General features: G+C 39.2%; 1 protein-coding gene across 1 annotated transcript in view; it reads left to right on the forward strand.

The window, feature by feature from the left end:
- The window catches only part of HMCN1 (hemicentin 1), a 187,557-nt gene that overhangs the window by 23,925 nt on the left and 140,363 nt on the right, over nucleotides 1-23,269 (forward strand). Inside the window, exons 2-5 of the mRNA XM_063343291.1 lie at nucleotides 8,161-8,231; nucleotides 11,373-11,531; nucleotides 12,094-12,216; nucleotides 23,096-23,267. Of these exons, the coding sequence (XP_063199361.1) occupies nucleotides 8,161-8,231; nucleotides 11,373-11,531; nucleotides 12,094-12,216; nucleotides 23,096-23,267 (525 nt within the window). The remainder of the gene's footprint in view (nucleotides 1-8,160; nucleotides 8,232-11,372; nucleotides 11,532-12,093; nucleotides 12,217-23,095; nucleotides 23,268-23,269) is intronic.

Below are 23,269 nucleotides of genomic sequence, written 5' to 3' on the forward strand. Positions count from 1 at the left end.
TTACATTTGGGACATTTAATATCCGCTGGCATTACTTTAAATTTTAACCACATGGAGTCAAGTTTTCTGGTATCTTTGCCTCTTATTTGTACACCAGCAATAGCCAAAATCTTCTGGCCTACCAGTGGAACTGGAGGGGATGTTGAAGTGGATTATTTCCTTGGATCAATAGTCAACCTGTAGAGCTATTTAATTCAATCTTTCTTTTTCTTATTTCCAGCCTGAGTGGGATGCAGTACCACTCGTGCAAGGGGCTCGAGAAGCTCTCAGACTGTTTTGTGAATCACCCGTTTAAGACAGAATTTCTAGCAAACCCAGATTTATTTTAATGGTCTCTGGGTAGAAGAGGTTACTCTGCATGTCCTGTGGTTTATGACGGTAGTTCTTAGAAGGTAATGTTAACAGTGTGCTAGTTGTTGCTGTGCTGGGCAAATCAGCACCTGATTTTTATTTGGTTAATAACTTTTAGACAACCGCACTTGAGGCCCATAAGCTAAACTTAGTGCTCGTTGCAGTAGACAAAAGATGATAATATCAGATTTTATCCACTGTAGGTCTCCAAGCTAGCTTTTCTTTTCCAAGAAATGTAAACATACATAATGCCTTTTTTCTTAACCATTGTTATTTTCCTTTTTAAAAAAAGAGACACAGTCTCATAAATGTTATAACAATGGGAAAGAATAATACAAACATGGCACTTACTAAGGCACATTTTCAGTAAAAATTCTCTTAAATCTTTGGTCTCTGAGTTTCATCCAGGCTTTGACCGCTGCCCTGAGGTGTCTGGTGAAGAACTGGATGCCCAAGGGTGATGACCATTGCCACCCATGAGGATGGAGCTTCCGTAATGCTCCACTAATGCTCGGTTAGGCTGCTTAACACTGCTTTGCGGTTTGCATGGACTATCTGGTTTTTATTTGAATAGCCAACTAAAGAAAAATTCTGTGCAGTCTGGCTTCTTCCAGTCGGTTGTCGACTTAAGCTGAAGTTTGCATATTAAAGTTAATAGTCATAAGTCATGAGGCTGAAAAACTATTTAAAAAAAAAGAAAGTGACTGCATGACTGCATTAAGGAAACATGTGAGCTTGCTGGGTTTGTTTGCCTTTTTTCTGTCTGATTAAGAATCTGGTAAAAGTTGCTCACTGCAGTTCTTGGGCTCTTTAAAAATTTGATTGTACCCAGGTTAGAGTCTGAAAGCTAAAAGCAACCGAGTCATGAGGCAATATCATTTAGGAAGAAACTTTAAATAGCTTATTACATGTTCTAGTGCTAAGCATCTTGGCTTGCTCCAGTGCTCCCTGAGTCCCTTGGGAGGGTCTTTCCAGTGGGGGATTGCATCCATTAGCCTCGGGGGACTTTTCATTGTAGGCAGCATCTCCAGTGCTGCATGTTCTGCAAAAATTCAGCAAGGTGTTTAACCACACAGCCCCATCATCTTTAATATGAATTGAGGGTGTCCTTCACGTGAGAGCATGAAGCAGAAGGCTTTAAGTTTGGGGTTTTTTTTCTAGGTGGTGGTTAGTAATACTCACCTAGCTCGTATTTTCAGTCGTCTGCTTGGGTTTAGTAGTCTGCTGTAGAAATTTGCCATCAGTTGAAAGTGGAACAGCATTTTAGATGCATTAATGGTTAAAACATAATGGTAAAAAATCTTCTGTTTCTATGTACTTATGTTAGTCAGCTGTTTGAGAAGTAAAAATTTTCACTATAATTTTAGATGGCAATTAGAAGTATTTTTCTTTTATTTAGCTGCCACTGTGACATCATACTCTGGTGTTGAAAAGGCCAAGAGAGTGCTGTGAAACATTTCTGATGGCTTCTCCTGAGTGATCTGGAGTGGGGCGAAGTCCTGATGTGTAGGACCCGATTTCCTGTTCGGAAATTAAAGGTTTCTGCTTATGTGCCCTTAGGACAGACAGCTGGCTGGAGGCTGCTTAAGAGTAGCTATCATTACTCTTACTTTCTTAGTCCTTGGCGGGTAGCTACTCCTGAAGGTCTTCAGAAGAGTTGCAAGCAAAGCTCTACAATGAGTTGGATACAGAGAAGGAAGTTTGAGGAGAGAGCATTAAATCAGATAAAGCTCAATGCTCAGTGCTGTTAGTAAACCGCTCTTAGGGAATAATTATACACCAGTTTCTTTTGGCAGCAGCCCTGACTTAGGCATTTTAGCTGTCCCAGCTGATCATTCACAACCCTTTATCATCTCTTCACCTGTGGTGGAAGTACTTGAGAGTATGTACAGGAAACAAGACTGGAAGACAGATCATATACAAAAAAACATCTATATATATATAAACAAAATACAGGCAAGGAGGGGTGTGTATGTATATATGAAACCCATATTAGACTTCTGATCTCAAAAATTGTCAAAATTGCCATAGCTAGGAAGCAGCACTTGGATGGAAAGGCAAAATGGGAATTGCTTAAACTGGCACTACTCATGAAGTGAATGTATGTAACCACGCCAGTTTGTGATTTTTATTTTTTCCCCACCACCAGACATACATCTTGACATACGTTAGAAATTTACGCTAGGGTGCCTCCACTGGGTTACCTGACTCCCATTCACATCATCGAAAACCTTCCCTTCTTCCTCCCCTGCCAGCCCTTTGCCATACATGTATTTTCAATGATGCCAGTAAATGAGAATCTCACAAAATTGTGTGACAGTAATACACTTATTTGACAGCCTGAAGAGACAAATAACTCATTTGCATAGTTTGACCTGTAAAGTCTTATTCATACTGTTTCACTTCAGTCATGATGCTTAATGGACAGTGAATGGTGAAAACAGGGAAATATGGCTTCCTGATGAAGCTGTAATGAGCTTTTGTATACTGCAGCTCTGAAAAGGATTTTTCACGGGGCTATCAAAGTTTTCATACTACACATTTCACTTTTCAAGGTATGCATTTAAAATGCATGTTTTAATGAGTACAGATCCTTTTTTTTCAGATGCCTAGTGCTAAACTTGACAGTCCACTTCAGAAATAAAAAAAGAATGTAGGCGATAATTGCCACTCAGTTATTCTTTGTGTTATGAGGTGGGGGAAACTATGTATTTCTTGAGCCGTATACTACGTAATGAAGAAATAACTGAATATACTTTGATCTCTTCAGTTCTAGGCCAGAAGGCTAGACTGTCACTCCATTGCAAAGATGCGGCACTGGTAGAAATCTGCACAACTCTGACATTATGCCATTAATCTAGTAGAATTGGAACAGCACATCTTTGTGTGTAACGAAACAGGAATGTAGTAAAAGGCTGTTGTAATTGCATTTGTTATTAAAATGTCAGGGTTTTGTTGCTGTTATGTGGGTTTTGTGTTTGGTTTCTTTTTTTCTTTTTTTTTTTTCTATTTTAATTTTTAGTGTACTAGTTCTGAAGTTTATTTGTCCTTTGGAAGTATCCAAAGGTGTGTTTTTTGGGGTGTGTGTGGTTTGTCTTTCCTTTTTTTTTTTTTTTTTTTTTTTTTTTTAATCCTGGATGTAGTTTTGCATCAGGGAAATGTCCTTGGTCTGAATTAGAAGAAGGAAATCTGTGGGTGAGAGCGCTCCACAGGACTTAGTCTCTCTGCTGAAACTCTTTCGGCTACCAAGTAGCAATTTAGAGCTTTTTTTTTCTTCCCCTTCCAGAACAAAGGAATTCAGTGTTGTGAGTTGATGAGAGCTAGGCAAATGGCTTCCATATTCCTTTGCTAGATCTCCTAAAACATCCAGTTGTCCAAACCAGATATTTGGTGCAGATGTCTTACGTGGTCAGGGTTAAGAGAGTGCCAAATTTGCAATCACCCTCAGCAGTAATTAGGTGTGATTGTGTGTCATTGGGCAATTTGTGGTTTTCCCAATGTGCTTGCTGTTCAGCTTGTATATAAACATGCAGCCATTTGAAATATGGCAGAAAGTTATGGAAAAACATCAGAGCCTTTCAGAATGGCCAGCTTCTCAGGTTACTAGGGACTTCTGTGCTTATTTATGAAAGATGTTTTTTATTGGTTTTGCCCCAGAAAGGAAGCATCAAGACTCTTAATCTCTGTCAAATGGACTGGTACTGAGTTTTATGTTGTCGTCGTATTTATTTAATTGCTTAGGTACAAGCTCAAGCACTGTAGTGGTTGCGTTGAGTTTTGTGATGTCAGTTTAGGAAGTCCAGGCTTTGTGCAGTAACGTGCAGCCATTCCTTTAAAATACGTTTTCTTTCCTACGTTATCAGTTTTATGTGTATGCGCAATATTAAGTCTCGGATCCCCATGTCAGTTTGAAAGAACTTTTGAGACAAGAGACAAGAGAATTTAGTTCCTGCCTAAGTCAGTCACACTGTCTTGCTTTGTCTGTATCAGGTTTTTGCACCTTTCCCACAATCACCTCTAAAGGACCAAGGAATGAGCAATGGGGAGACCTCCACAACAAACTAGTCCCAAATATTCCAGTATTGGTGCCTAAGAATGGATTCCTCCTTCAGCATCAGAACGGACATATTCTGTTGGAATATTTCATGTGTCAATCTTTGCTAAAGAACTAATGAAGTTTAAAAAAAAAAAAGAGCAAGAAATGTTTTTTCTTCAGCTTTACTTGGCATGTTTGCAGGATCTAGTTTCTAAGTAAATATTCGGTATTTACAATGATACATTTGTAACTATGTTTGACTTGAGGAATGTCTGACTTGTGTGCTTGACTTCTGCATGCTGTTATTAATACTTCAGGCAATTTTGGATGTGGATAAACGTGTAATTATACCTGTGAGTTGACTGGCTATATGCGTACCATTAAAGACGCACGGAAAACCAAAGTTTGCCTTCACAGCTTTTCTCAGGCACCAAAAACTATTTTGAGTCCTGACACATTGGTCTTTTTCTTTTTACAATGTTTTCTGTTTTCTGTTAACTTGACTCAATATCTTTTGATGTCTCGCCTTAGTTCAATGCCACAAAGCTTTTCAGTGTTGTTTAGATGATAGCTCTTACACAAGGTGACCTTGTACAGTGTGCTACTGTAAAACTGTTAAACCTTTACGTTCCTTCAGAAACTCTGCCTGAACTCGTGCTTCACAGTCGGTATCGTCAAAGTGCTAAGAACAGTTTTCCATCGTGATCTATATAATTCTTTAACAGTGCTGGAGTTTAGCATTGCACAGGCATTGGTGTCTCAGACCTGCCTCTGCATTCGTTCTACAGAGCCATGTCCAGATTGATGACTGCAATTTGGTTTAGACTTTACAGTTTTTGAGGTTCTTACCATATTGGTAATTTAAAATTGTATAAGAACTTCCTGTGGTGCTTTGTAAGAGAACTTAACCATTCTTTCCCAAAGTTCTTTTTGGGAATAGTTCCTAACTGGCAAGTAAACTTAAAGCACTTGTGGTAATGTCTTCTCACTTCTGTCTGTTCTGAATGCTTTGAAGGCCTGTCTTTACCTACACTGATGAAACAGTCTTGCTTGGGTTGCACTTCGAGGTAGTGGAATGAGGATAAAAGAAAATAAACTTGGTGAAGGCTATTTCAGCTTTTTTGGCAAGCAGGTCACATAAGCTGGTGGCATGACAGCATGTGAAAGACAACAGATGCTGGGGTTTTGGTATGAGATGGTGAGAATCAGTGACATCACCATTTAGACCTAGAATGACGGGCTTGTAAAGCTACTTGTGAAGAGTACTGAATAACCTTCATACAACTGAGAGAAGATCAGATCATGTGGATGGGGGAAGTGATGCCAGCCCAGAGCTGGGTGGTTATTGCCATTCCAGATGCCTTCCGTATCAGTAATCGATCAGTTTCCTGTTGGCAAACTGATGGTAGCTGTAAGTTTCCATGAAGTATTTGCATCATTGCTTACAACTGGAAATATTTTGGATGTCCCTCAGATATGGGCTGACGTAGAGCAACATGGCTGCTGTCGTACGCTGGGAGTGTCGGTGTCATTCATGTTGCCGCTGTTTGTCCCTTAGAGGAGATCATTATTGCTGAAGATGTGAATGATCCTGCTCACTCCTTTCTGGGGCCGCGCGGGTCCTCGGGGCAAGTTGCTGAGCTCTGGCCTCAGCCGCAGAACTGGCTGGGGGGGACCTGCCCTCTGTACGGCGCCTGTGAAGTGCTCCGTTCTGTCCTGACAACAGATAACTCTCTACTTGGTGCTGACTAGCCCAGTACTCCCTTTCTAGCCTCTAGTCGAGGTGGCATCGCAAAGACATGCTCTTTACCGAGCTCACGGCAGAGGGTGGCCAGAGCCTTGGCCTGGTGCTGCGGCCTGCTGGCAAGGGCCAGGGCTTGGCAGCCGCGCGCCGCTGGAGCCAGCCCTTACGGCCTGCGGAGAAACACGGCAGGATCCTCATCCAATCCAAACTGGATGGGCTTTTTTAAGCTTAGCTGAAGTATGTTCCTTTTCAGATCTTTATTTTATAGGGAAAGAAAGCCTTTCCAAAGGATTTACTGCTCGAGAATTGAAAAATGTAATCCCTCAGCTGACAGGGAATAATGGAGCTAGTGGTTTTACTATATGTGTAAACCCCATTCTATTATATGCTTTAGAACAATGGTTGGCAGGGGATAGATTTGAAGCAAAACAATTTGGAGATAGCTTTATTACAGGCGTTTGCTTTAAAGAATACCCAGAGGAGGATGGTACCAGGTGGAGTGGTAGGAGTGGGAGCATGGCAGGTTGAAGTACGTGGAGGAACGGTGAGTCCTTATAATGGCTCTTTTGATGATAGTGTAGCATCTTAGTAAATAACATTCACAGATAAATGGCTCAAATCAAAGCCTTACAGAAAAAAAACACAACAGTTTAATAGTCTAGGAAAGGGTTTGTGTGATCTCTTGGGTGACTTTCAAACAAACCAAAACCTATGCTTAGCAAAAGGCACTCATAAATAGAGCCCCCCCAACCAAACGTGTGTGTGATTTTAGTAGACTTTAGTGATGGCTGTTGTTGAAACTCCAGTGAAATAAATCTTTGGACTGTCTAGATTATGTGGAAGATAAGTACATATTAACTTTTATAGAGCTTGGAAACCACTGTATGGTCTGCTGAGGCAGCACTTCCATGTAAGCTACAGCTGTATGAAATTGGCACCACTGCAGTTTCATGCTTTTTCTTTCACCCTGACTGCATAATTGTACCCCATTTTGTATGCTGGTATGCGGCTGATCGCTTTATGAGTGGTTTGGGACACTAAACCAGCAGAAATCTATTTACTTTTTTTCCTTTTTTTGTCAGTCTATTTACTTATTTATTTGGCTTAGCACCCTGAACCAGGTTGGTGAGCTAGATGAACGCCATTACTGGCACCAGGACAGGGCAGGAATGCCTGCCCAGGACAGGAAAAGAATAAAGTGCCTGAGTGCCAAGACAGATTAAGGTAAACTGTCAGGAAATCACAGCCATAGGAAAACAGCTGGTTAGAATCACATTTGATACCAATTAGGAAGGCAATTCTTGAAGGGGCAGAGAGGGAGGCTTGTGGTACAGCTAGTGTGATTGGGAAATACTCAAATATGCGCTGCCGTTACTCACACACCCCAGATGACTTCAATTTCATGCCCTGTCGTTTCTCAATATACAAAGACATAGCAAACACTGCAAATAAAGTTGTTTCTGCTTCAGTTCTTTTTGGCAACTGCTGCTAGATACGCTGAGATTGGGCACTGGGCTTCTCCAGATAGAGGATACATACTCTTTCAGGCGAGATGTGGCACCTTTTTCATTTTGTTATTTTATTTTTTTTCTAAGATCAGTCAGTGGAGCCAGTGTGTGTCATCTGTTCAGAGCGGCCTCTCCTTCATGTTTACCTATACAACTATTTCTGGAAAAACACACAATTTTTTGGTGCAGCCACATTTGTTTTGGGGATTTTTGTTTCCTTCTGATTACTAAGAGCAATTAAATGATTGGTGAAAAGTAAATGTGAAAGAAACATAACACAGAATGCTTTAGGCACCTATAAATGTTTAAGAAACCTAGAAGCTGGTAATAGTGGAATGATTACTAGATTTGGAATCATAGATTTCAGTGCTGGGTGTATCATTCCTTTCTATTAGACGTTATTAGTTTGTTTTTTACTACCAGATTTTTATTAATCTGAAGTGGTTAGCTCTTCAGTTGAAGTTGTCTTTTGATAACTCTGTGTTTTCCTCATACTTTCCATTTTTTTTTTTTCATTCTAGAGATTGGTCCAGTGACAATAACCACAGATCCCAAGAAATTTCAATTTGAACTCAGGGAACTTTATGTTCAGGTGAGTAACTTGTTCATTCTCTATGTGGTTCTAGCAAAGGCCCTATTTCCTCCCTCTAGTCTTTCCTCTCTTGTTGATGTTTCTGCTATAATGCTTCATCAGGATGGTAGGCCATCTAGCTCTCTCATTTTACCTGTGCAAACCATCATTTTCCTGTTCTCTGGTCATCTTAATTTATGATTACGATTAATTATTTTGTCTTAGTTTGCATCATTGTACGGGGACTCAGTTCAACAACACAAGAAAGAATAGTTAGATAATGCTAACATTTATTTTGCATTTTATTTAGTCCTGCCACTTGTTCACAGACACTTTTGTGAACTGTTTTACTGTGTTCTGGAACTTATTTCCCATGAAAACCCTTCATTAGCTTTAATTAATAAATTTAGGTACAGAAGGACTGTAAGACCCATCAAGTATTACATAGATACTGTCTTCACTGCCATGCATTACTTAGCACCGACTGATTCAAAGGCATCAGGTTGACTTGGGTACTTTTGTCTTCTGCAAACCCTGTTGAATTGCTTCTGTAGCTGTACTTAGGAGACAAGTGGCAGTTTTTGAACTAGCACACCAGTATTTCGCCCTTGGTGGACATTCCCTGTGCGAGAATGAAGCACAAATGACATCTGGATCGGGTGATGGAAAGACAGGGAGGTACTGGAATGGATTTACCCTTGCTGAAAGAAAATACGATCCTTTTGTCTTGTCTTTTAATCAAGCAAAATGCTTCTGACCTGTGGAGAACCTTGCTGGAGTCGGTAGTGCCAGACTCTCCCTTAGAAACTGGCACATGGTGTAATCCCTGCAATAAAACATTGTTTGAAAGTCAATAGTGCTAGTTTGGGAAGAATTAAGTAGTTTAAAAGTTGGCAGAAAGATTGAACTTCAGAGAAAACAATAGTAAATTTGCAAGGACACAGAAAATGCCAACCATTATGCTTTTCTCCTTCATAGGGAACTTCAAACTTTAAAAATCCTTGCAGTCTTCATTTTTTGTTTTCTAAATAGCTATACTGGAAAATAATTGCAGATATTTCTAAAATCATAACTAAAATTATAACTTAAATCGTAACTTCATCTATGATTTCGATGAAGCTTTTGGGAATTTAAAACTCTTCCTTTACAAGCAAGTTTTTTAAAAGTTTCTGTGTAATGAATTTAAGATTTCTTTCTTTAATCCTGATTGATTGCATATTTTGGAATGACTTTCAAGATGTGCTCATTCAGCTAAACTAAGACTTTCACTGACTTGCATTCACTCATTGTATTGGTGAAGAGTCAAAGTATAAATTAAAATAGTGATTAGAACAGAACTGAGAACTGACAGAACATCTTGGAGTAGTTCACCCAGAAAATGTGAACACTTCCTATGTGTTCGTTGTTAGTATTTTTCTTGCAAAGACAGTTAAAAGATGCAAGAATGAATATTGTGGAGACAGGGGAAATTTTAAGGTAGGTTCATTTTGAAAAAAGGTGTGGAGTGAATATTCTCATTAATGAACAAAGCTAAAATTAAGGTAAAGATAGATTATTTTAAGGAGTATTGCATATAAAACATATTAGATCAAAATATGCACTCCAGGAATACTGTAAAACTTACCCTCCCTGGACATCAGGATAAACTCAGCTCTTGTTTTCCAAAAAAATTACTCTGGTCACAGAATGATTGGAGGGTCTGTGCATGACACTAGAAATAGGCTTTTGGCTAGCATTTGACATCAGGTAAAAATAAGTCTGTATACATTTCACTAGCCCAGTTCCTTTTACATTCAAATTGATAAAGGAAGTATTTCTTTGACACCTCATAAGTTGATCCTATTTTGCCTGTGTTTTATCTGTAATTAACTGTGAATGATTTGTATGGACAGCATGACAGTAACTTGTACTTGGGCAGCAGTGGCTTCTTAGTAGCGCTTTTTTAAAAAAGTGTTAACCAGCTTTTTTTGGTGTGTTTTTGTATTAATTACAGTTTTCACAATGCATACTTATTTAGATAAGCAATATAATTAAATCTTGCACATGGTTTGAGTGTTACATGATCCTGTGATACAGATGAAAAGGTCTTATTTGAGTATTTCTCAATGTAAAAATGACAACTTAAGGAAAATAGCCTTCTGCAAGAACTGTTGATAACATTTTTTTAAATAAGATACTAAATGTATCCATTTGTGAGTGGATACAATGCCATTTAAGTAAATAGTTATACAGATATTAAACTTAGACATAAGAAATGTGAATAGTAAAGATGAGGTGAGATAACAACCTAAGTTTCTGTGTTCCTGTACGAACTGAATGGAAAATGAGACTTGATGAGCTTTACTCACCTCTTGTTTTTCCAGAAAACTTCACAAGGTAATTGTAACCATATTTAATTGCACTTTGGAGAGAAAGGCAGGAAACACTGAAAGGAAAATTTTCTTCTTTTTCGTTTCTTATTGCTACGTAACTGCCTTTTGAGAATACCTCTCTTCTACGGTATGAGAATAAAAAAGTTCACGCTTGTTCTCAAATATCTGTTTAGCTCAGCAGTGCTTTTGCTATCGTACATAGGAAATAGATGCTGCCATATGGAATATTACATGAGCAATAATCTAGTAGACTTGAAGTGGGAATAGAGACTTTCTTGTTCCAAGCAGGTGTCTACAGAAATTAGCTATTATCTTGACTTTGCCTACAAATTGAAGCTTTAAGTGTAACAGTTTTGCTGAAGATGACATTCACTTTGCAGGAAAGAAATAGCTTGGATATACTGATCTGTTCCATAGCTTTTTGGAGGCTTGTATGTAAGTATGTGTGAAGGCATGTTGATCGTAGGAAAAAAAAGAAATACTTAATCTTGAAAGTGCAGAGACATTTTGCTGTTCACAGGGGCAGGTTTTACAGTTAGTCTTTAGCTCTTTGGAAATTTCAATATGTGTTCAGTATGTCAAGTTCATTTTTATATAAGTTGAATTGAACTTGTATTTAAACAGTATTTTATAACCATACAATGCTTAAAGTAAAAAAAAAAAAAAAAAAGTGAGTAAATTATCAGAAGCTGAGAAAGTGTCTGTCTGGAATGTCCCAAAAGAAAGTAACTTATTTGGTATGTTCTTTTTTCTTAGAAAAATGCTTTGTTTTTCTTCTAATTGTGAACAGGGTGGTGGAGACTGTCCAGAGATGAGCATCGGGGCAATAAAGATTGCTCTAGAAATTTCTCTTCCTGGTTCTTTCATCTATGTGTTTACTGATGCACGATCCAAAGATTATAGACTTACCCATGAAGTACTTCAACTCATTCAACAGAAACAATCACAGGTACAGAGGGGATTTACATTCTGAGCTCATTTATGTATTTTGTGCCCTGTTTTCTCAATACTGAAGGGTAAAATTCTTCTATGTGAGACCTTAGTGAAATCTTTTTTTAGAAGAGACTGCAATACAGCCAGTCTAGGGAACTTTAGTTTTTTTTTAAATAGAGAGTTAACTGATAGGGTTAAGAAAAAACTTAAAGGAATATTCCTTTTAATATTGTAAATTAAATAGTGCAACTGAACCTTCTACCAGTGTATGTGTTCTTGTTCAGCTTACCACTTAGGTGGATGTTTTTATATTGTTCTGAAATAAGTGTTCTGAATAAGTATTCTGTGAAGTCAAGTGCTGATAGATGAGTATCACTTCTAAAGTGATTCTTGTCTGTTCGTTTTCTTCTTCATTGCTTTTTCCATCAGTAGTGAGGGCAATATGGCTGTCCTTTGTGCAAAATAACATGTCAAGTGATATAATTCTTTTGTTGTCGTGCCTTAATGCCTTCTCTGCAGTCTTTTCCTAAAGTTTGCACCATGTGCCAAATGATTTTTAAATTTTTTTTTTAATACAGGTAGTATTTGTGCTGACTGGAGACTGTGATGACAGGGATCATATTGGTTACAAGGTCTATGAAGAAATTGCCTCAACGAGTTCTGGTCAAGTTTTTCACTTGGACAAAAAACAAGTTAATGAGGTAACTTTGCTTGAATTCTGCAGTATAGAGAGAAAACAAGGGAGGAGCTTATACTCTAAGTCTTTTAAATGACCTGACTGTGGGTTAAGGAGAATAAGGGGAATTTCTAAATGTTCTACTGTTGGTATGTGGACTCTCTTCCACCTTTCCCTTGCTTCTTTTTCCATCTGCTATATCAGGATGCAATTCTGCCACTTTTATTTATGTTAGGGAAGTGTGAACCACCGTATCTAGACAGAACCTGACCAACTTCCCTCTGCCTGTGCCAGAAGGCTTTGAGGAGGAGAGGCTTTGAAATAAGGAGCAGTTCTGTGCTCTGAGGAGCCCAGTGGCTTTACTACTCTGAGAAAGTGCGGTATCAACTTTAAATGAGCATTTTGTTAGCAATCAAAGGGTTTCTAATAAGGCCGGATAAAAATGTTCCTCACATCATGGGCAGGTAAGTGTGAGCTAGCAGTTGTCATTTTTCACAAAGTAACTGCAGTAACTTCTTAATTGAGGTTATTGTTTCAATACTTGTGACAGCTCTTCTGGCTTACCCATAAGTGTGATTGCTCACCAACATCCTTGAATGACTATTTTCTTTGCAAACTCCAGTGGGTCTTAGGCAGAAATGAAATTTCAGTAGTGCATGAGAAAATAATTCGGAGAGAGATGAAATCACAAGTCAGTTATCTGGGCAGCTGGAATTGTTTATAAGTGTTGTAAACATTATCCTTTGACTTTGTGGTATAGGCAATAACTAGATGAAGTTTTTTAATAAAAATTTGCTTTGGTTTGTTTCTTTTTCTTTCTTTCCTAGAATTTGAGCAATGAAAAATGTTGGAGATACATGGCAGCTTTCTACTGTTATTGCCTAGAAAAATTGCAGTTCTTATTGGGGATGTTGTAAGGTACTGGCAGTGATCAGTGGAGGTGATCAAAAGGAGGAGATTCCCAGAGGATTTATCGTCCCAAAGTCAGATAGGTTAAATACCAGAGGGAAAGAAATTAGCTGCTGGGACTGTGCAGTTCCTGACCTGCATTTTGTGGTAATTCGTGTCTGAAGGGTAAGATGTCTCTCGGTGAGACCCCATGAAATCCCGTTCTACAGAAGGGATCACGATACTGCCAGTGGGAAATGCTCTTTGTGGGGACTGATGTTTTCAGATAAAGTTTTTGTTTGATTGTTTTGCTTTTGTTTTCTTCTGGTTTTGGGAGGTAGAAGTGAGCAAGAAGAGCAACTTGTAGGTACTGGGCGACGCTGTGCTCATTAGTGGAGCTGGCATGCACTGTTCTTTTGGCTGGCTGCCTCTGCTGCTGAACTTCTTGGCACTTTCCCATTTCTAAGAATACCAGCTTCTGCTTGAATGGTTAGTCCGTCTTTGAATTTTGAGTTAAGTTTTAAGCAGGGGGTTTCAGTAGCTGCTTTCACCTCCTTCCTGCTTCATTGTAGCATTTCCTTTGAGCAAGTAATGGACTTCTCATCTGCAAACTAGACAGCCCATGGCCCGCATGAGAGCCAGAGTTTGATACCAACAAGTGATAGGTGCCTACAACAAGTAGGTGCTCTTCTTGCAGGATTTTTTTTGGGGGAGGGAAGGGAGTACACTGCTTTATTGTAATAGCATCTCCTTTCAGTGACTATAAGAGATCGCCTAGGTAAAAAAAACCCAAACAACCTCTACATCATTTTCAGAACTCTACCACAATAACTGCTGAACAATTTGCATCAAAACCAAACCCAAAAGACTCTGAAATAATTTTAGTGATCATTGACTTTATGTAAAGTTATGTCTGGGCTAAGGGACTGTGAAAATGAGTTTGCCAAAAGGCTCTCATCCCAAATAAAACCTTCACTGCAGATTGCAGTTCTGGATCAGAAATCCTGTTTTCAAGGAGCGTATCCACCGATGGGTGGCTGCAAATGAACGGGAGATGTAGTAGTTCATGGTATATCCTTCAGGCAAGATTCAACAGAAATAAAACCTGCCCTCCTTTTTATCTGAGCAGTCAATGATGGGTAAAGAATGAAGTTTCTAAATGCCAAAACATATTCACTGTTTTGGGCCTAGAGACCAATTGTAAATGAGGAAAGAGCTACAAAGTCACTGACTGTGAATACTCTGCCAAACCAATGTCTTGTTTTGTTCAAACATTTTTGATTGTTCTACCCCCAAAAAACCCAAACAAATCTATTTTTAGTGTATAAAGTTTCAAACCATTACTCTCATCCTTGCCCTTTGTGCATTAAGCAGAGGATGAAGCAATATTATAAGCTAGCTACAAGGAAACACAACAAAACAATACTTGATACTTATCCAATGCTTGTGTTATCGAGAAGACCAAGAAAACTTACTGCCTTTTTCACTTCTGAAAAAGATGTTATGATCTCAAATACTACAATTAACTTAGTCAAAATTATTGTCAGTTGACAAAGTTATGTTGGGTTCAGTCCAGCAAAGCGTGAAATATGTAAGTATCTCCACCTATTTGCTGAATGAAGCTTTCTAACAGTAGGAGAGGAAGTCATAGTTTGATAAATTTGCCATGGTTTCTGTGCATTAGATTAATAAGAATATTCTTAAAGTCTAAAGCACAAGTTTTGTTTTTATTATCTAAAATTCTTATAGATTTTTCCTTTATTTGGGGTATCAGGTGTACCATCATCTCCAGACGTAACTTTGTACTCCAAAACCATAACAGCTTTCTAATAGTACAAGGTCAAACATACTTTTGTCATATGTGGTAAAATTTGGTGAATTACCTGATTCCAGGTCTGTAAGGGGGGAGATGTATTTCGTGATCAGACTCCTTCAAAGGGAAAGATGTACAATTCAAGTTCTAGTTTTGAAGTTCTATTAACAACTTGTGAATACTACCATACTTAACTACAAATTAAGTGGTCTTCAGTTTGGAATTTTTCAAACTGATCTCTAGTTTTGAGGTTTTTATCCTACTGAATCAGTTCTAAAATGAATGTCCTTCCATCTGAAAGACAGTAGCATTCTCATTTTGTCTTCAGTGTCTTGGAAAGGTTATCATGGTTGTTTTATCGAAGTATTTAAGTCCTGATCTTGAAAGGTGTTTCTTTAGGGTGAGGTTTCCTTGGCTGCAGTGAGGTTCCGTGGCTGCTTTTGTAGGCTTAGGGCTTAATTTGAAATAATTGCTCACAATTAAAATGCGCTGAGAATACCCATTAAACATGGGTTAAATTCTCCTGTTAAGAACAGTTTCTGTGATTTCATAACCATATCCACTTTTATTCGTGTCTTTCCAGAAGGCACTAATTTTGTCTTGAAGTTATATTACACCACGCTTACTTATTCCCCTCATAATGGAGTACTGGAAGGAAATTCCTGTAAATGATTCTGATGCCCAGAGGTTTGTACTGATGTCAGAACCAGCGTTAGGATGAACAGTGATGATCAGCAGAGTGTGAATTTGGTACAGCTTAAAAGTAGTGGTGATTTAATTAGTCATTAGTGGTTCAGATCACGCCTCCCGGCCATTTTGATTGTTTGTGGTAAAAACGAATCATTACTGTGTCTGATGAATTGGACTGATCAGTACGGCTAAAGCTGGGAGTTCACAAGAACTGAGCTTGTGAGCAGCAGTTTTCAGTTTCTTTTAGCATTGAAACATTTACTTGATTTTTCTTGTTCTAACCTTCCTGTAAGAAGGGAAAATTTTCCTTAGGCTGCTTAGAAATACAGCTTTCTTAATGATTTTTAAAATAAGTAGAAATGGATGTTCCATATATAGTTCCATATATATTGATGGGCGGAGAGCTGAGAATGACTGTGAAGGAGACTGGAGACATGGCGTTGTCTTTGGTGGAAAAAGGGGGTGTTGTTGGGTGACCTGAAAGGTGGGTAAGACTAGATGGGGAAAAAAAAGAGTTTGGAATTTTGGTGGGAAGCCTGTGAATAACAGCGATGATGTGAATGAGAGATTAGGAAGGGGACTGGAGACAGGGGTAGAACAAGACTGGTAGCAGAACATGTTAAAAAGAATGGTGCAAAAGGGGACATTCATGTGGGGAAGGTGCAGGAGGTTAATGTCTGTAAGTTCATGTAGAACTGGAATGGAGTCCAGTATTCCTCACGCTCGTGAATGTTTTGCTGTGACCAGAAATCTCTCAAACCCACTGCAAAAGCATCCTGTTTCTCCTGGCTGTTAGTCCTCACAGAGGATGGCAACCTAGGAGTTATACCTACATAGCTTGGGTTAGTGTTAAAGGTGTGTTTTGTGTATGGACCAAGCCTACGTTTGGATGATACTACATAAGGAAGCAATTTCAAATTTTGTTTCGCTTTCTTAAAAATGTATAAGGCCCCTCCACTGCTTTACAAGAGTAACACGAATGTGACAAAGTCAAAAGCTCAAAATTGCAGTTTAAAATGAGGGTTTCTTGCATAGCCTTGTTTCTTGCCATCTCTTCTCCCTCCGCCCCAAATGGTCAGTACGCATTTTCATGGAAAAAGAAGGAATGGTTTCATGGCAGAGGCAGCTGAATGCTCTCTCAGAGAGTATGTTTCTGCTCTGAGGATATGTTTTGTACAATGAATGCAAACAAGTGAGGAAAAAAAAATAGTTACAGCTGTCCTTTCTCTGTTTGATATGGAACTTGGATTCTCTGGAAAAAATAGGCTGTGATTGTGTACATAAGGACTATCATAAAGCAACTGCAAAAAGATGTTTTAAGGGCAGTTGAAAGCAGGCAGGCTTAATTCTTGTGTTTCCTAACTTTGAAGAGCCTGAGATTCAACACTAATAAACTTTGCAGTCGTGTGGTTTTTATACATGTAATTATATGTATAATTTATGATTTATTTTCACAGTATAATTTTCACATGCACTGTCATATTTTTAGATGTGCATTTAAAAGCGTTATTAAAATATTTTTCTCTTTGAGTGGAAGTAGGAACCTACACATACTTAAGCAATGAAACAGTTAACTTCAAATCCTGTTGCTTTGACTGTTTGAGAAATATTCTTGAGACCCAGAATAAACAAATGGGAATAGAGACCATGCTCCATAGATTTTTCCAGGTTTCGGTATGCATTCCAAGAAAAGACCTGACAGCAGGGCAGGTTGCAAGAGCAAATTCTCTGGTGTTATAAATTATTTCTGTATTTGCCCTTCCCCCTCTAGTAATATTAATCAAGTCACGTTTTGGCAGAACAACAAAAGCTGCTGTTGTTTTGGGGGCTTTCTGTAAGGGTCCCAAAGGAAAAAAAAAAACAAACCTCTCTCTCCAAACCAGTGTTACAGCAGTATTGCAAACCTCTTTGGAATGACAGGGTTGGGAAATGGATCTCCCAGAATTGCCTGTTGAACTTTGGGGAAAAATTTAACTATACAAGCAAGTTACTGCCAGAGTTAAGACAGCTGGGGCATTCTGTTGCCTCCCATTTTCATTTTTGAACTTGAAAAACTCTCAGAAACCAAAGCGGGGTTCCACTCTGAACTTAAGACCCTTACTCGTTCTCAGTAGCTTCTACTTCTGATACATACTTGGCTTTAAAACAAAGGTGTTCTTGCTTTCTTTTTTCCTGAAATGGAAGTTTCACAACATAATTCTTTCCTGGGATGATGCATTTTATTTTAAGGGCAAATTCTGCTATAAGAGAACTCCTAATTAGCATCAGGGTCATCAGCCAGCCTGCATACAATTAATGAACTGGGATTTTAGCTAAGGTTTACAGCAGTTGCTGTAGTATTTAAGTACTTCATTGCTGTATCTGTTCACATAACACTCCTGTGAGATAGAAATGTGCTTTTACTCCCCTTTTGGTTAAGGAGCGTAAAGCGATTAAGATGGTGTGGCTAACGTGACAGCTTGGCACTCACGCAAGGTAATTGCACGAAATAAAAATACAAGAATGAGGACAGAACCCATGTCAACTTAGTGAATGTACAATTATAGAAACCAGCAGGTCTAAAAAATCATACTTTATATAACTAGATCAATATGTATTTATATAAGGAAATACATTTCCGTATGCCTAAGGTCAGACATAGTTGGCATAATGTGTGCTTGAGAGACCGTGCCTAATGTGTAGAGTTAGTTGGACTTCCCTGAACATCTTTAGCCAGCCTCACTTTACTTTGTATTCATAATAGGTCAAAACATAAAATGTGTATGCCTGCTCTTCAGAAACATTACGTATTTTTGTAGCCCTACTTACTTTTGTTTCATAGATTTCAAAAGTGGAAGAAGATGCAAGCTCCTCTTCAGATTATTTTTTTTTTCCATGTAACAAATGGTAGGAGCTACTTCTTTTAGAGTACTTCTCTTAGAATCCTGGCAGTGATTTGTATTCGTGTCCTTGTCTGGCTACATAGCTGTTGGAATGAAAAAAGAAAGACCAAACTCCCATTAACGATGAAAACCAGCCTGGTCACATGTGAACCCTCTGCTGGATTGTCTCAACAAAGAAACCAAAAGCTAGAGAGTTGCTTCCCTTCCACACCCAAAAATAATTGATGCCTGGTCTCTGCAGAACACGCTCAAGAGGTGCTGATAGTCTGTGATTTGGAGAAAGGTGGCCCAGCAGAAGTTGAAACCAGTCTTTTATGTTTCTTCTGTCCGAAATGTTTCAGATAAGTTTCTTCTGTCCGAAGACCAGCAACTTGCCTTAAAAGACTGAGAGTAGCATCACAGTTGCAAGCGTACTGGTTGTTTCAGCAATGGACCTATGAGGAGTTGGGGTGAAAGGCAGGCTCTTCTTTTCCCAGTGCTATTTGAATTGGTATTGATATTTTTGTGGCAGAGTGTTGTCTGAATTGACTTTATAGTTCACTGAAATTACTTTTTTTTTTTCACTGGCAGGGGAAAGGAGTAGAAGAAGATTGGATTCACTTCACTTTCTTTGCTGAAAGTTCCTTTTCTAATTTGAAAGTGTTCTTTATCCTCCTCTTACATTACACTAGACTGCTATGCATCATAAAAATACTGTTGCTTGTGTTTCCAGTGGTAGGCTACAAGGCCTCATATAATTTACCTTTGAAAGAAAGCGAGCTTTTGGAACAATTTCCGTGGCTCCGCTCTCCTGTCTGCCAAAAAGGATATCTGGGGCTCATAAAAGTATTTGTTTTGATTAGATTTTTGTTTTGAAATAAATGGTTGCATGCTGATAAACTTCCCACTGGAAAGCCTTCCCACTTGCCTCCCAAGTTTGTAGAAGTAACACAGTCCTGCAGTGGCTTGAAATGCTGTGTGAAAGCGAGGTTTGTTGTAAAGGAAATTAATACTATGTAGTAGATGAAGAGATATAATTAGGGAAAAAAACCACAACAAACACAAAAAAAACTTTAAAGCTGGAAGGACCTGCCTTACATTCTTCTGCTGAAGTTTTGTGCTATGGAGTTTTGGTGACTGTGGTTTAAGACATACATTGGCAAAGCTCCTGTAAAGATGCTTTACCTTGTGACCTGATGTATTTTCCTTAAGTCTCTTGAAATAAGTTTAAGCTAGACCAGAAAATGCCTTTCTTCTGAAAATTCATATAGGTTCATTAAGTTTTACAATTCGTTTAAAAACTTACCTGTTGAGTTAAGATCCTAGAATTAAATGGAAACTTTTCCATATAGCTAGTACAAAAAAGTGTCATACTCATCTCAATATGTGTGAGTTGAAATTTCTTTTGGAAGCATTTTTGGACCCAAATGTATATTTCTAAAGGTAAAGCTTAAAATTAGCTGGGTCTTTTTGAAGCCTTGTGATTCCTGTTCCAAGCTTGTCTAAAATAATCAGAGTTGCTGAATAGCTGGTGTCACTAGCTGTTGCAGAAACCATATTTCTCTCTTGGGTCACGTTACTTCAGGGGTTTTGAGATTTAGAGTTAATTTTACTGTGATTTTTGTATGTTCTTTTGAAAGTATGCCTAAGTACCTTGCTGATGCAGACCCTTGTGGAGAGGGTCACATGGCACTGTTGTTACATGGTCAATGCTGTTTCATTTCACATTGCATTGGGAGCATTCAGCACGTCTCCGGTGAGGCATTACTAATTGTGGAAGGATAATAATTTACGAAAACATGCCCCCACCATTTCAAAAGCATTTTGAATGATGCCCTTCACTTCTTCACATCTTGAGAAGTTCACGTGAACTTCTTTCATATTTGCACAAAGGTTGCTGGGCCTTTGTGCAAGTTGCTGGGCCTAGAAGAGCAACTTAAAAATGGGGACTTTAAAACGGGCTGGAATCTAGTTTCTATCACGAGGTTATCTCGAATGGAAACCTATGGCATAGCCCATTTTTTAATGGAAATAGTATGCACGTTATGTCCAAGGAAATGAGGCTCTTTTGGGCTAGTGTGTTGAGTCAGGTCCTAGAGCTAAGGACTTATCTTGAGCCCTCTATTGCTGATGGATGACAGGTCTAGGTTAGTTTATCGGTTTCCAAGTCTTGTGCACTGACCAGTTGAACTGGCATAATGGCAAGCTCCTTTAAAAGATGTTTCTGAATGCAGCCATGGTTAATTGTAGCCTAAAATCATGGATCAATATTGCTATAAATCACATTCACAATATTATAGGAAACCAATATTGCTTCAATGGGATTAAAAAAAAAATGCTGCAGCTCTGTGACATACAGAGCTTGTGTAATATCATTTATTTTGACAGGCCGTGTGTTTTTTTGGGGGGAGGTTGAGTTTTTTGATTGCAGAGGGTTAGCCTTGGCTAACAGCCGAGCTCCTGCTCAGCTGCTCACTTGCTCTCTGCAGCCAGGCAGGGGGAGAAAATTGGGAACGGGGTGAGAAAGCTTCTGGGTTGAGATAAAGATGGGGGGAAAAGCAAACTCAACTTCAGGAAAATTAATTTGTTGCCAAATAAAATAGATATTTAATTACTCATTTAGGTAGTGGGAAACAAAGACAAATATGAAGGCCTTTCTTCCTGCCCTTTCCCAAGCTCAGCTTCACTCCCAACTCCTCTTCCCTCCCCTCAGTGCCAGGGGGGATGGTGGTTGTGGTCAGTACATGGGGGTTTCTCTCTACCACTTCCTCCTCCTTCACTGTGGTCTCTCCCAGGAGCTATAGTCCTGTCAGGAAAAATCTGCGCTGGTGTGGGGTCCTCCATGGGCTGCCGGGAAATACCGGCTCTGCCTGGTGTCCCCTCAGGCTGCAGGAAGATGTCTGCTCCGGCACCTGCAGCACCGCCTCCCCTCTTTTTATCTCTCACCTGGGTGCTGCCGAGCTGTTTCTCACACTTTTTTCCTCACCCCTCACTACCTAGGCAGTATTTTTGCCCTTTCTTAAATATATCTACACGGTGGTGCCACCACCAGCGTGGCTGAGGGGCTCAGCCGTGGTGGGGCTGTTACAGAACTGACTTGGGTCGGCCATGTCCAGCAGGGGGCAGCCCCTGGCCTCCTCTCACAGGGGCCACCCCGCTGCCAGCACCTTGCCACGGAGATCAAATAGGTGGATAAAACGGGTTGTATAACAAATTTTGTAGCAGTGCCATCTGCCCATATTATTCTTCTTTTATGCTTGGGCAAAATATCATCTCGTCTCCTCTTGCCTACCACAAACCTGAGGTAAACCCTGTATGATGTTCTCTAGGAAAGCTGGCAGAGGCCGCCCTGCTGCCAGCACCTTGCCACGGAGACCAAATAGGTGGATAAAACGGATTATATAACAAATTTTGTAGCAGTGCCATCCGCCCATATTATTCTTCTTTTATGCTTGGGAAAAATATCATCTTGTCTCCTCTTGCCTACCACAAACCTGAGGTAAACCCCGTATGATGTTCTCTAGAAAAGCTGGCATCACTTGCATGACCCCGTTTCCGTCAGCCTGGGTCATGTTATTGGTGCCGAGTGATCTGATAGCGCTCAACTCGAGAGTTAGGAGTAGTTGAAAGAGTGAGACCATGGACTCTGTCTGGGTTTTGGCTATCTTTGTTATTTTCTCTTGAAATAGGTGATAACGTAGACCCTTGCTTTGCTTTTGCCTTTCTGGACTGTAATTCCATAAGGCACAAATTTGGTTTTGGTCACAATAATTTATTTTCTAAAGCATCGTTCCCCTCTATTCTGACCTGCATGCTGTGTCTAATAGTAATTTGCATCAGGTGTTTTATGGGGAAAAAGAATTGAAAAAGTCCATAGATGGCAATTACTCAGTACATCTGGATGAGGTAGCTTTCCTTGTTGTTTCAGGCAATTAATAGTTAGTTGATGACCAGAAATATGCATAGATTTGTATCTCTAATTCCTTTTTAAAAGTGTACATGTGGATGTTGTGTAGAGGTGTAACCATGCATGTTTCTGTGCTCCTTTAAACATCATGCTTATCATAGCTTCAGTCATATCTTCTATTAAAATTGCATGTCTTTTAAGTATTAATATTTTCTAAAATATATTTGCCCTAATGTGGCAAATAAGCCTATTCACTTCAGAATCGATAACTGCACAGGTAAGACAACAAAATTTTGGTCCTTGTTTTTCCAGGCTGTCTGTTTTGTTGTATCATGTACGTTGATTCTTACATTGAACAGTATAAGTTGAAGCATACATTTGCTTTGATGTTGCTGCTTTGTTTCCTCTTTACTCCTGGTATGCTGTCGTCTTTTCTTTCTGTATTCCTGTGCTCTTGTGTGCTCCTGATAGAAGTTGGAATCCTATTTGTGCTGTCTCCAGAATGTCTTTGTTGAAATGGATGCATTGGGTGATAACATTAGGCAAGTTCTTTACCACCGTGTTTGCTCAGGGTGATGTGGTAGCTGTGTGTCACCAGACAACAGGAGGTTCATAGGTGAAAGGAGTGATCTTCTATTATAATAGAAGTTAACATGGAATCTCTACAAGACAGTATTTCAGCAGAAAATATTTCAACAACAAATACTGTTGACAGTATAATAACAACTGTTATTGTCTCTTCTAGGTGTTGAAATGGGTTGAAGAAGCAGTTCAAGCCTCCAAAGTGCATCTCTTGTCTACAGACCATTTGACCATGGCTGTAAATACTTGGCAGATCCCTTTTGATCCAAGTCTGAAAGAGGTTACAGTGTCCTTGAGTGGTCCTTCACCAGCAATTGAAATCCATGATCCATTAGGT

Source organism: Chroicocephalus ridibundus, chromosome 8, assembly GCF_963924245.1.
Source record: "Chroicocephalus ridibundus chromosome 8, bChrRid1.1, whole genome shotgun sequence".
Lineage (NCBI taxonomy): Eukaryota > Metazoa > Chordata > Aves > Charadriiformes > Laridae > Chroicocephalus > Chroicocephalus ridibundus.